The sequence below is a fragment of the Calypte anna genome, chromosome 5A (assembly GCF_003957555.1).
Source record: "Calypte anna isolate BGI_N300 chromosome 5A, bCalAnn1_v1.p, whole genome shotgun sequence".
NCBI lineage: Eukaryota > Metazoa > Chordata > Aves > Apodiformes > Trochilidae > Calypte > Calypte anna.
In genome coordinates, this window is record NC_044251.1 from 27,692,475 (window position 1) to 27,705,559 (window position 13,085).

Below are 13,085 nucleotides of genomic sequence, written 5' to 3' on the forward strand. Positions count from 1 at the left end.
TTCAAGAAAAAGGAACTCAAGTTCCTGTTCAAGACACATCTGGGTAAACACATTTCCACTCGTTTTCTGATTTTCCAGAGTGCAAACTAACCACATGCTGACCATCTAGGTGTGCTGCTGTCCTCCTTCCTTCCTTGCACAATGAAGCTGGATCTACTCTCTACCAATACAAAAGTGAATACAAGCCACCAGGCTGCTGTACAAAGGGCTGACAGCCCTACATTAATAAAAAGAGATTGCAGTAATCAGCCCTTAAAAGGCACTGCAAGGCCTGGACCATATTGGACAGACTGCCATAGCTGCTCTGGCCCTAGCAGTTACATAAAAACCAGAGAGCAGCTCTACCAGCTCAGGCACAGCACTCACATCTATGCACCACACAGTGCTCACAAAGCCCATGTGGCTTTTCTGTGCATCCACTTATCATAGAATCATAGAATCATAGAATTGGCTGGGTTGGAAGGGACCTCAGAGATCATCGAGTCCAACCCCTGAACCACTTCTGCCAGCTCAGTTGAAAAGACTCACATTCCAGGATGCACAGAAAGAATTAGAGATGCACCAATCTAATCACAGAAGTAGGCTGAAGAGTCTGAGACGAAGAAGAAGAGTCTATCCAGCAGGCAGTATCTAAGACAAGCAACCACAATGTTTATCAAAAGAAAGGAAAGAACTTGAGCATTCAACACACCTGTTAGGCAAGACTCACAACTATTTCCTTCCAAGACTCACAGTGTATTTCCTTACCCAGCAGGAACAAAAAGCAGTGCAAGGACAGTGAGCTTGCTTCCCTGGCAGGAAAAAGGTCCTCTGTTCAATGCAGAACCATCATTGCTGAAGACCCACCCAGCAACTCTAACCTGCCCTTTTTGGCACAGAGGTGGAAAACCAATCAGGAGCAGGGACAGCCAAGAGGATATGTCACCAGCAGGGAATAAATGCTATCTCTACCTCCTTTTTAGCCACTTAGTTCACTGATAACCAGCCCTTAAGGCCTTAAATGCTATGCAGGTCATCACAGGGGGGTACATCTAAATTGCTTTGTACTTAAAAGTTACAAAGAAAAAGTTCTGTTCTGCCCTTTATAGATGTTGTGGGTTCTTTTTTTTTTCTAGTCACTTAAGGATGTTAAAGGGAAGGGTATTAGAAGATAAACTCATCCAGATCACAGGAAAGATATTTTCCAAACTAACCTAAAGTACAAACAATCTCTCTGAAATCAACATAAATTCTCTATAGATTGCAGTTAGCTTGTCCTCTAAACTTTGCCATCAGTTAAGTCAATGAACAATTTTAACACAGTAAATCTATGCTGCTGAGGTTCCAGGAGAGTGGAGTTGTGCAATGAAGCTTCTTGTGCAAGAAAACATTGTCAGATGCACTTAGAACTTGGAATAAAGGAAGCTATTGGCTCCAATCAAAAATTCACTACAAAAACAAAGCTAAAAAGTTTTTATCCATTTGCAAAGTTGTCTCTTACAGTATTAGCTCAGTCCCAATGGCATCTTTTCCACTCCTTCTTTAGATGATTCTGTCAAAACACTGTAAATAACTTGTATGCACTCTGGCAAGATACCAAGAGGAATTTTACTTCTTTTTGCCAAGAAAGGTTGGATCAGACGATTCTTGCGGTCCCTTCCAACCTGGTACTTTATGGCTCTACTAAAAAAAGGTCCTCACTAACTACTGAATACTCATCTGCTAACAAACATTTAAATGAGGACACAATATACATGCAAGTTAACATGTATAGCAACTTAAGATGGCTACAAAACCCCTCTTATTCAGGGAAGCACACCATTTGGGAAATTAACTGAGGTAACTTTAATTTATTGAAGCAACCTCAGGCTGAAAAAATTATAAGTGAACCCAAGTATGACATTGAACTACACTAGATCGTAAAATAACAGCCAAAAAAAAAGTACATGTCCATTGCTTAGCAATGACAGAAGTGCTTTATGATTTGTAGATAGGTGTAATTTCTGCTGCCTCACCCATCATCTCTGTTGAGCTACTTTTCAAAGGCAAAGGAGAAACACACAGAGTTTGATTTAGGTTTTTTTATCATGGCTGAAATGTCTGATATATTAATGACTGGTGAATTGACAGCATTTCCTTAGGATCTTACAGGTCAACAAGCAAACTTCTAGCAAAACTAGAGGACAATTTCTCTTGATATGCTCTTATTCATCTATAATATAAGCAACAACTAATTCTTGCAGCTGCTTAACAAACAAAATCCTAACATAAGAACAGAACAACTAAATAAAATGCACTGTGGCATCACTGTTCCAGTGATGAATCTATGCTGTACACAGATAGCAAGCTTGGGTTTGCTTTGTGTTTAAGGCCCAGCTGGGTCACAGAGAGTGCACCTGGATACAGAGACTCCGAGGAACAAAACCACAGCACTCTGTGGCTGGCTGGGCAGGAGGGGAAGCAGCAGAGCACAGGCTGTGACTGCCATGAATGAAACTGCCCTACAGCACCTGCAAAATTTGATGGATTTGGTGGTTCCTCTGCCCTTGGGATTTGTACAGATTCATTACTACATCTGCAGCACATTGCCTTTAAACATACTAACAATATCACCCCCAGTACAGATCTGAGCAGGAGGTATGTTTACACAAACTGGCCAGAGGAAGCTTCTCTCCAGACATTGAGCAAAAAGACGTTGGCATTGTCACCAAAAAGAAGAAAAAATAGATTTATTCCTTTCACAAGAAATGCAGAGTTAAAGTGAATTATAAGTGTTCTTTCTAGCTAAAGAAAGCATTCTTAAAACACAGTGCTCTTTGGAGGGGGAAAAAAAGGAGGCGAGGGAAAGAAGTTCAACTGCTCTGGTAAAGTTGAAGCCACCGCATTTTTCTGCTGTAATTTCATTAAGATAATCAGGTTCGGGAAAATACTTTCAGGTTCTGCTGTGTTTAAATGTGCCATTTTAGAAAGGGGCAGCTGAAGTAAATATGTTGAGAGTTTCTCTAAAGACCAAATACAGAAAAACTTAAGAAACTTTAGGGCCTAAGCAACAGGTTTTACTGGAACCCCATTCAAACTTGCAACATGAATACATTTATCTCATTTATTTGTGAAGTGACAGAAGAGCAAACAAGCAAGCAGTGATCTCCAGATACAATTATCTCAGGTCACAGCTAAGATCAAAGGAATAAGCAACTTTTGCAGAAGCTGGAAGAGCCAACAACATATACTAAAAAGATTTCCTAAAGCTCCACTCAGCTTCTGCAGCACCTCTGGAAATTCAGACCTACCAGAACCCTCACTGAGGAAGGCAGGTATACAAATAGTCTGCTTTACTGTGCTAATGATATTCTCTCTATAAGGCTTTGTTAGAAAGCAAGCAAGTCAGAGGTACGATGGACATGAGTCATTGCACGCAAGGGAACATTTGCTGTCCCCATGGAACTGATCCCCAGAACTGAAGAGAAGGTTACAACTGCTGTCGTAAGAATGAGCTTGCAGCTCTGCCTGAGCAGAAGTATTGCATGATTTCACCCCCAAATTAGACAAAGAACAGGGCATTGAGCGGGGAACAGACACCTCAATAGTAAGAGGTAAGAGGTACAGTCACCCCTGGCACTGTATCAAATTAACTCCCCATCCTGCCTACTTCAATAAAAAAAAAACTTCAGAAGAAAAAGCTAAAAGAACTACGTGCATGTTTGTACTTCAACACAGACATTGCAGTTTCAGCAAACTGTGAATGAGACTGGCTGGTTTTAAAATAAGGCATTTAATGAGTTACATGTCTCCAAACACTCCATTTACCCTGCTTTGATACCATATCGCAGCACCTGCACCCACTGAGACAAACAATCCTATTGTTTAATGCAGACCAAAATCAAAGCCTGCTCTTTCCTGGCCTATAGGCACCGCTGCAGTAATCATGATTAATAAAAGCAATATCTAATTGTCATTTTGTGCACAGACTGGGACTGCATGCTGCAAAATATTCCTAGTCAAAAGGAGGCAAATAAGAGTTTTACTACCCAGCATTTCTGTTGAGGTCTTTTTTTTTATCCATGCTTTTTTTTAAGAAGGGATTTATGAAGTTTCTCAGATACTTCTCTGAACTAAAAGGACACTTATAACATCCTGACTTCCAGCCTTTAGCACTGTTAGGAATCCCTGCCTCATCACTACACATCAAGTGGCCAGGAGAAGACTGGGACTGGGCAGAGCTGGCTCCATGGGCCAAGGCAGCACAAGCTCAAACCTGACAGCCATTCATTATATATTAGTTGTAGGTTTCTATATCTTAATAATGTTTTTACTCACCCAGGTGACTTCTGCAAGTCACTGTGGAGCCCACACCTCTTCCAGGCCACTGGGATTCACAGTCAAAAGAAAGCAGTCAAACCCACAAGTGAAAACTCTAAGCCACAAAAATTTCTTTGTGGTTCTCTCATGCCTTCACCAAGACTGAAAATAAATCAGATCTGAATGTATTTTGATTTGTTTGGCTTACTCTGTCTAATTTTTTAGAATAAGTACTTATTTATTTAATCTGCTTAACCCACATGGTGGAAACGTTCTGTAGTTTTCCTTCCCTGCCCCAACAGATGTGCATTATTCTTCTTCCCCACTGGACCAGAAAGGGCCAGGCTGTACCTAACTGGCCAGCCTGCTGATGCAATACACAGCAGCATGCCAAATGCATCTTTCCTTCCATGGGAACCTACGCTTCATTCCTGCTGGGCAGTGCTGCTGCTTAGGTACCAAGAAGGTCTCACATAGAGGGATCTTCCCTACTGGGAAGGGCAGAGAAAGGATTCTGCCTGGTATTTGTTCTTTCCCAGCCCTGCTATTTCTGGGGTTGAAGCCGAGATTATTAGCATTTTTCTGGAAGACCACACTTTGTGTGCCTGGCACACCATGCATAGCTCCAAATCTAAGAAGTATCAGGATCTTCTACATATTTTAACCAGTAACCCTACACCTTCAAGCATGTGAAAAGTACCTAACACAATCCAGACTGGGCTTCTGTAATGTCATTTCTAAAAATTCATTTAAGGCAAGGCTGACTGCCATCTTCAGGAGGATGTGAACTTTACTGTGAGCATACATGTGAAAATAAACTTTCTTCTCCCTATACTAGAGAGCAAACTCTTCAACATCTCAACAACCCTGCTTGCTTTGGAAGCTTTCCAGTCACATCTTTCTGTATATGCTATTGGATGTATCTTTTATAAGCTTCTTTTCTCAGTTAGAACATTGTTGCTCCAAGCTTACTCCATTAATACTTCATGTCAAAATAAACCTTTCCACATCTCAGGAAAACAACAGTTCCCTGGCAACAATTAGTGGAAACTGTTGTCACTGGCATTTTACTTTGACTGAAGAACTCAAAAGGGGGGGAAGGGGACTGCAATTCTCCTTTGTGGGTTTCAGTAAACCCACAGCTCAAAGGACAGTTTTCTTCTCCAGAGTAAAAGATTTCAGTCTCGATTTGAAGAAAGTTCAGGGGAAAAAAAAGAAAACCAAATCAGTGGCAGAGGCCATTGTAACTACTACAATCAGCTGTTCCACACTGAAAAACCTTGTCCTCCATATCCCACTGCTGTTAAAAACTGTACAGCTTGAAATACGACTAATCCCACTTTTATAGCCAATTGAGTGGAACATCTTTCTAAGATAAAAAAGAGCATTAGTGTTCATTTGAACCAAAAACAGCCACCAAAAGTAGGAAATCTTCGCTATCTGAAAATAATTTTAAAAATAGGAGCAAGAACTCTAGGAGAGCTTGGGCATAGAAGAGATTGAAATGGCTTTAGAGTTGTGAGAAATATGAAAGCTCCAAACTTTGTCACACAAAGACTGAGCTGGCAATTTGTCAGAGGCCAAAGGGCTGCAGCTAATTATTCTGGATCTGCATAGCTTGTGAAACAAAAATAAATGCATGTCCCCACCAGAGGTACTTGTGATGATTTCCACTTCGCTGCACATGTTTTCAATCTTACAGTTTTCAAACTAAGCCAAGCAGATTTTTCCAAAAAAACAAGGTAGATGGACATGTTCTCTCTTTCCCTTCCCAGCATACACGGTTTTAAGAAGCTGGGTCCTTTGATGGCTAGAGAACCATCAACTTGGAATTTTAAATCTTGCCTATTCTAATTTTGGGGATGGAGAGGTAAAACTGTACAAAACCAAGCTTTTATTAAAATTATGAGCTTTATAAATTATAAGCTTTGCCTATTAGAAAGTACACAGGACCCTTCTTTCCTAGCTTCCATTATTAAGTAATTGATTTTATTTCTTTTAATTATAAAAGTCTCATCAAACAACCACAGTGTAACTTCAGAGACAGTCTTTCCCTTGAAATTCTGATGAAATAAATGATTTAGAAACGCCCCAATGTTAGCATTTAGCTGCAAGTCATCCCAGTGCTAGTGCAAGAACTGCTCTGTCTCAGCCTTGCCAGCTGCTGCCTGCTCAGTCATTGCCTACAGGCCCTGGCAGATGGGCTTTGGTCATGTCTGTCTCCTGTGCAGAGCATCCCCACCCCTCCTTCAGCCACCAGTTCAAGGCACTGCAGTTGAGCAGCAGCTGTGAGGGGTGGGAAGAGCTGACAAGCAAGAGGAGGTATGAAACTGCCACAGGAACCACAAGAGCATTACGTTCAATATACTTTAAATGCAGTCCTGAGATCACATGCAGTTGAACTGGTGCTGTCTTTCATTGGAAAAAAGCCAGGAACACCAATTCCAGCTCAACTTTCTCTTCCTTTACCCTGGTCCCCCGCAAAACAATGGAAGGAGCTCTGCCCCACAGGGTTCTCAGCACTGCTCCCAATAGTGCTGGGGCTGGACACATCCTTCAGTTTCCCTTCCCACCAAACTGGAACAAGAGCACTTCCTTACTTCATGGGGTACAAACAGGTGGGCATGCTAACACAAAAAGCATCCTGATATGGTGCTGAAGTCTGCTTAAAAAAATGAAGCACATGCCCTGCCACCAGGTTTGGGGCCTGTCACTACAAGAAGGACACTGAGGTGCTGGACTGTGTCCAGAGAAGGGCAATGAAGCTGGTGAAGCCATGTCACATGAAGAGTGACTGAGGGAAAGGGGATTTTTTTAGCCTGGAAAAAAGATGCCTGAGGGGAGTCCTTATGGCTCTCTACAGTTGCCTGAAAGGGGGTTGTAGTGAGGTTGGAGTCAGTGTCTTATCACAAGTAACAAGTAATAGCAGAAGATGAAATGGCCTCAAGTTGTGCCAGGGGAGGTTTAGGCTGGATACTGGGAAAAATTTCTTCACCCAGGGGGTTGTCAAACACTGGAACAGGCTTCCCAGAAAAGCAATAGAGCCACCATCCCTGGAGGTATTTAACAGACATGTAGATGTGGTGCTTATGGATAGCGGATAGTGGTGGATTTGGAATTAGATATGGATATAGATATGGATAGTGATGGATTTGGAATTGCTAGATTCATGGTTGGACTTCATAACCTAACAAGTCTTTTATAAAAAAAAAAAAAAAACAACAATTCTATCACGCTATAAGGTAAGAGATACAATACAGTATTCTGTTAAGAGCTCATACTTCAAAGCCAGAAAGATATTTGTTGTCTTTTTGCAATATAACATTGATATGCAGATGCCCCACTGACCTGTATTTAAGCTGAAGAAAGGAAATTCAGATCCAAAATATTGCCAGACCATAAGCATGCTACTACTCAAGAGTTCTGCCACTGCTCAGTGGAAAAACAGAAATGAGCTAATCAGTTCATGCTCCCAAATGTTTGCTCAGACTCATACTGGCTTTGGAAATTACACCTTTTATTTGATTCATGTTCTGTACTATCTTTCAAGATAGCTTGATGGATTTACTCAGTCGTACTATCTAATGTCACACATTTCAGCTCCTGTGCATTAACGATGAATTTTCCTCATAATTTAATTAGTATTTTTTTTAAAAATTTTTATCACCACACAACTTGAAAGGATGTTTTCAAAGTGATGCTTGAATAATCTCTTATAGGTAGAAAAAGGGGCATGCCAGCATTCTGCTGCCAGAATTCTTCCATTGTTTCTCTTTGGAGAAGGTAGGTTTCTCCAGTCAACAAAAAAGTGGAACCACTCTTTCTGCTAGAATTGAACCTTTGAGACAAAGGGTCAAACAGACAACTTGAGCAAAAGTCATACAGAATGTTAACTGCTGTCTAGCAGCAGCTCACTGATAATCTGTACTGTGCAATTAGCCTTAAAAAAAACATAGTAAAGGGATTTTATTGGTCTAGGTAAAAAACAGAGGACCTTCCTAATCCCTCACTGCAAGAAGTCACAAAGGTGCTTATTTGAAGACTTCCCTTCAGCAGGAGGAAATTCTTTCCTGCTTTTGTGCAACATTTTTGAAAAAGAATAATCTGATGTCTGTTCACAGAAGTCAGCATATGCCAGTCCATCATGCTTGCTATCTGGAAGCCAGTAACTGACTCACCTTTCAAATAACTAATTACTGGAAAGCTATTGGATTTTAATACACGGGGATATTATTAGAGTAACAGCATCCCCTAGACAGTGACAAAAACAGCTGTCTCCCTGTGCTGTTTGAGAAGCTGTGCTTCACAAATATTGGTTTATGTTTATCAATCTGGAAATGTTATTATCACAACTGATGAAAGAATCTGCTCTTTAGCTCTGAGCAACAGGAAGTACAAGTAAGGAAGATGATGATGTAGTGGTGAAAGGGTATTAGAAGTATGGTTAAATGCAGACAGTAAACCCTAAGCACTTTTCCCTTGTGATGTCATGCAGTTCTTAGACAACCACACATACCTGAAAGACACATTCTCCAGTTTAGCTCACAATGAGAATTTTCAAGCCTTTTCTGAGAGTGGATTCTTTGAAAAATCAGGCCATGTTATTTTAATTTATTTTAGGTGTTTTTCTCCTACTCCCTGTTCATGTTGAGAATCACCTTCCACTTGGGCTTATGAGCAGCCTCAACTATTAGATGACTAATAGCCCATTCTTCTCTTTCCTTCGTTTTCTCTATTAAGGCAGTTTCATCTCTGTTATTGAAATATGAGGAAAAAAGCGTGAGGAACACACTGACCACCTTAGAGTGCAAAATGAGCACTACATAAGCAATAGCAAAAGTGAAACCTTTGACACACAGCTTTCCTAAGTACACAAAATAAGACAGAAGGAATGCTTCCCCTTTTAGGGCTATAGTGCTCTATGTTACAGCTGTCATAGTAACACAATTCCTTTCCCAATTCGCCATCATTGTTTAAGTAACATCTTGTGTGAAATATGACCATTCAGACCTAGGAAACAACAAATGTAGCCAACACCTGAACTTATCTGTAGATGGGCTACAACTCAAAGGCACACGAGTATCATTTCTCCGCTTACTGGATTACAAGACCATTACTCTGCTGTAGCTTTTTTCAAAGACAAGCTCCTGTTTCTGTTAAGCATGACTGCGTGTGAATGCAACAAATACAGACTAGCATCGCCTAATCCACTATCAGATCGTATTAATTAACATACACAAGAAAAGCCTCACTGCATCCCTACATTCACCAGGGCACCTGTTAAAACTAAATGGGTTCAACACATGCTTCACAAAAGGGGGATCCTCTTATTCAAAAAACAGTAACAGTAGCACAGAATTGAATGGAATATAAAAATAACTAAACCTAGGTCATGTTGACATCTAAATGACAGCTTTTAAAATCAATAAATCTTCTGAATAAGAAAATAGAGGGGAAAAAAATTCAAATTTAATTTTTACTCACCTGTACTACTTCTACTCCTCTTTTCCTGGAAAAGAAAAGAAACAAAAAAAAGGAATGGTTAATGTTAGAAATGTGGGGAAAGTGTCAAACCAAAGACTAATGGAAAAGGGTTACTTTATATATGAATGCAGACAATAAGAAACTGAACTAGTGAACCTGATTCAAATTCAGAAAGGCACTTGTTCAGTTCTATTCTCTGCTTAGGAAGCACTTTGGCAGCTTCTGAATCATGGCCTCAGAAGTGACACAAGATGCATACTAAGCAGCTGCACCACTGGGACCAATACAGCTGCCAGGTGAGCAGAAGTAGGAAATGGGTGATGTTAGGGAGTGAGCATCTCAATTTTAGTCAGTTGTACTTTGCTCTTCATTTCTTGTCTGCCCTCAGAGTGTGCAAACTGCACCACACCACATTCCACATCTTTGATTTGGATCCAATGATATGTGTCCAAATGCCAGAGAGAATGAACACAGCACCTGGCTGCCATTTATCCTATTTACAGTCTTGTTCCACCCCTGTGATCTTGTACAGAATGCTTCCCAGAGCTACACCTGCACACATATGCACACACACACACACACACACAGTGCCTTGCATTAGTTGTTCTTGCTTGAAACTCTGACCAAGAAACTTCTAAGATGTTCCATGGCTTGTTGTTATCACAAGCACAGGGATACCCAGGCTAGCTTCATAGACTGGTCCTGCAAACAGGTCATGGAAGAGGACAAAGGGTACAGGCACAAGTCAGGCTCAGAACAGAGAGCCTGCCCTGCAGCTGGAGCACCCTGCCTGTATGTCTGATCCCTATGCAACTCCATTGCAGACACATCCCCTTATATCCACTGCTCAAAGCAGATGAACCATTCTGGAAGCAGTGCCTCAAAACCACAACTATTTAAAACTCCAGCTGGTGATTAGTGCTGCACTGTGTCAGATGGACTAACTGTGCTGGAGTCAGAAGAGACAACAACCTCCACACGGTCTAGCTGTGCCCAAAGAAAACTAATAAATTACACAAGGAGCTATGCAACCAAACATTGATAGCATCAATCCCATAAAGCAAGAATGTTTCATTGTCCCAGCCCAAGCAAACAGTGAGCTACAGGCTGAGATGGGACCCAGTGAGTGCATCAGCCCCCAGTGCTGTGGTTTCCTTTTGGTGGAGGGACACACCAGGTATGTGACCAGGGAGCCATAAACAGTGTGCTGTAATACCCAGCTCTAGATGCTGGGACACTAGAAAGCATGATGTCTCATGGTGTAAACAAGTCCTTAGACTTCAAAGATTTGCAGCCACTCTGGCTCTTGCAGAAGCACAGTTCTTATACTTGGGGTTTGCCAGAAAGGTCCCACCATCTTTAGCCATACAGGGAATAGCTGTAGTGATCCTGAAGCACCAGGGTTAAGAGACTGGAGAGCCCTACTAATTACACACCAAGATGCTGTGAACTCTAACCGGTAGAACCAACTTATGCAGATCTGCAGAGATACTCTGCTGATATGAGAATTGAGATTCAGGTACATACAGCCAGACAATGCTCAGTCATCACATTTGACAAGTTATTAAGCAAAACAAAACCATTTCTGCCCTAGTCTTGAGAGAACTGAATCCTTGGCACAAAGCCCAGCAATTCCTGCTCTATGCCACCCTCCCCATATATACAGGCTATTTAAATATGTTTTTAAATCCTTAGTTTTAAGGCATAGGAAATTTTAACTTAAAAGTTAAAAGCCTCATCAAGCACAAGACAGGAATCTCTCTTCCTCATTCCCACTAACTCCATATATGAAAACCAAAGACCCCTCTTGAGAAGGTCAGAGAGAAGGGCTGCCTAACTCTGCCCTCAATGCTTTTCTATCTAAGAGAGTCTGTGTTGTTGTCCACAGTTGAAACTGCTGCACACTACTGAATACACAATGGCTCCCCCAGTTTTCTGCCCAATACAGTAAGTCTTTCTTTTGAGAGGCCATTACCAAGATGCCCAAAGGGACAGGCGATCAATCAGCATCTATGACACAAATTGCTCCCTTCCTCCACTTTACCAGCCTGGAGTTTCTATGGCATAGAAACAGCATGCAATTCACAGTTGCAACAGAGGGCTGTCGTTGCTCAGCAAGGAAATTAAAAAGAAAATGAAACCAAGAAACTCTTGCAGAAAATTTCAAAGCCCTCGTACAGATAACAATAGCCTGCAAGTGGTGGGTGATTAATATGCTGCCAGTACGGTGTGGGAAGCATTGCTGCAGACCACTGGCCAGATGTGTTCCAATTGCCTTTTGACAAGAAAACCCGAATCTTGCAGAGGAAGAGTTAATGGACACACTGTTGAAACCATGAGTTTCATACAGCTAAGCAAGATAAAGTAAGAAATATTAGGTGGGGAATGTTTTTTTGTGAAGTAGCGCAGTAGCCTTCTCAGAAGCATTCCAAGTATTGTAAGCTAAAACTTAAAATAACCGAACCAGCTACATTTTTGCTACGTCTGCTCTAGTGTAAACAGAGCAACTCAAAACTGCCGTTGAAATACACCAGGCTTCACACAGAACTGCTCCAGATCCCCTGGAAGGAGAGATGCTCCAGAACCTCTGGAAGGGGAGATACTGATAGCAAGGGCTGCACTTTTTGCCATGCCTGCATACACATTTTGTTCTACTTGGAAGAAAAATACTTTCAAGCTGCTTACCAAACCCACTTGAGAAAGACTCAGACCAAAAACTTTCTATATCTCCTCTCAAAACGGACTTTGCAAATTCACTGAGACTTACGGACTATACTGCCCCAGCAGAAGGAAAGAAGCCAGACCAGAACATGAACAGGGATAGGAGGGCGTACAATGTCACACATGCTTAAAAAGCTATGGGAAGGAGAAAGGTTGGCTTGTAGCACTGTCTTCCCCTCTTTCAGAAGGAAAAAGGGGGTCCCCCTTTAGTTATCTGAAACATGGGAACTTTTTATACTTAAGCCCAGGGGACCAGAAACCACAGAAGCATGCATATGTTGAGAATTGGTTATTTTGTGAAAAATCATCTACCAAAATAGCTTTTTTTTAAAATAAGTTATTTTTAAAACACAAGTTATCCAAACAGCCAGACATCAAGCAACCATGCACCTCAGTTCTGGCATTAGCTGACTCTCTGCCTTGAAGATTTCCTAATCAGGTGACTCCAGGCTTTTCAGCCAGACACATCAGTTGCAGGCACAAGTTCAGGGCAGCAAGACAACTCTTACACAACCAAGAGCGCAATGCCATCTACCCACACTGACTGTCTCAAGTCACATGTGATAGAGCTTGGGGATACACATGGAAAGAAAGCTGGTCCT

At 41.4% G+C, this 13,085-nt stretch overlaps 1 protein-coding gene across 2 annotated transcripts in view; it reads right to left on the reverse strand.

Moving 5' to 3' along the window:
* Nucleotides 1-13,085, reverse strand: part of ITPK1 (inositol-tetrakisphosphate 1-kinase) — a 143,197-nt gene that overhangs the window by 99,769 nt on the left and 30,343 nt on the right. For both annotated transcript variants that reach the window (XM_030452618.1, XM_030452617.1), the window contains exon 3: nt 9,763-9,787. In XM_030452618.1, coding sequence (XP_030308478.1) covers nt 9,763-9,787 — 25 coding nt within the window. The remainder of the gene's footprint in view (nt 1-9,762; nt 9,788-13,085) is intronic.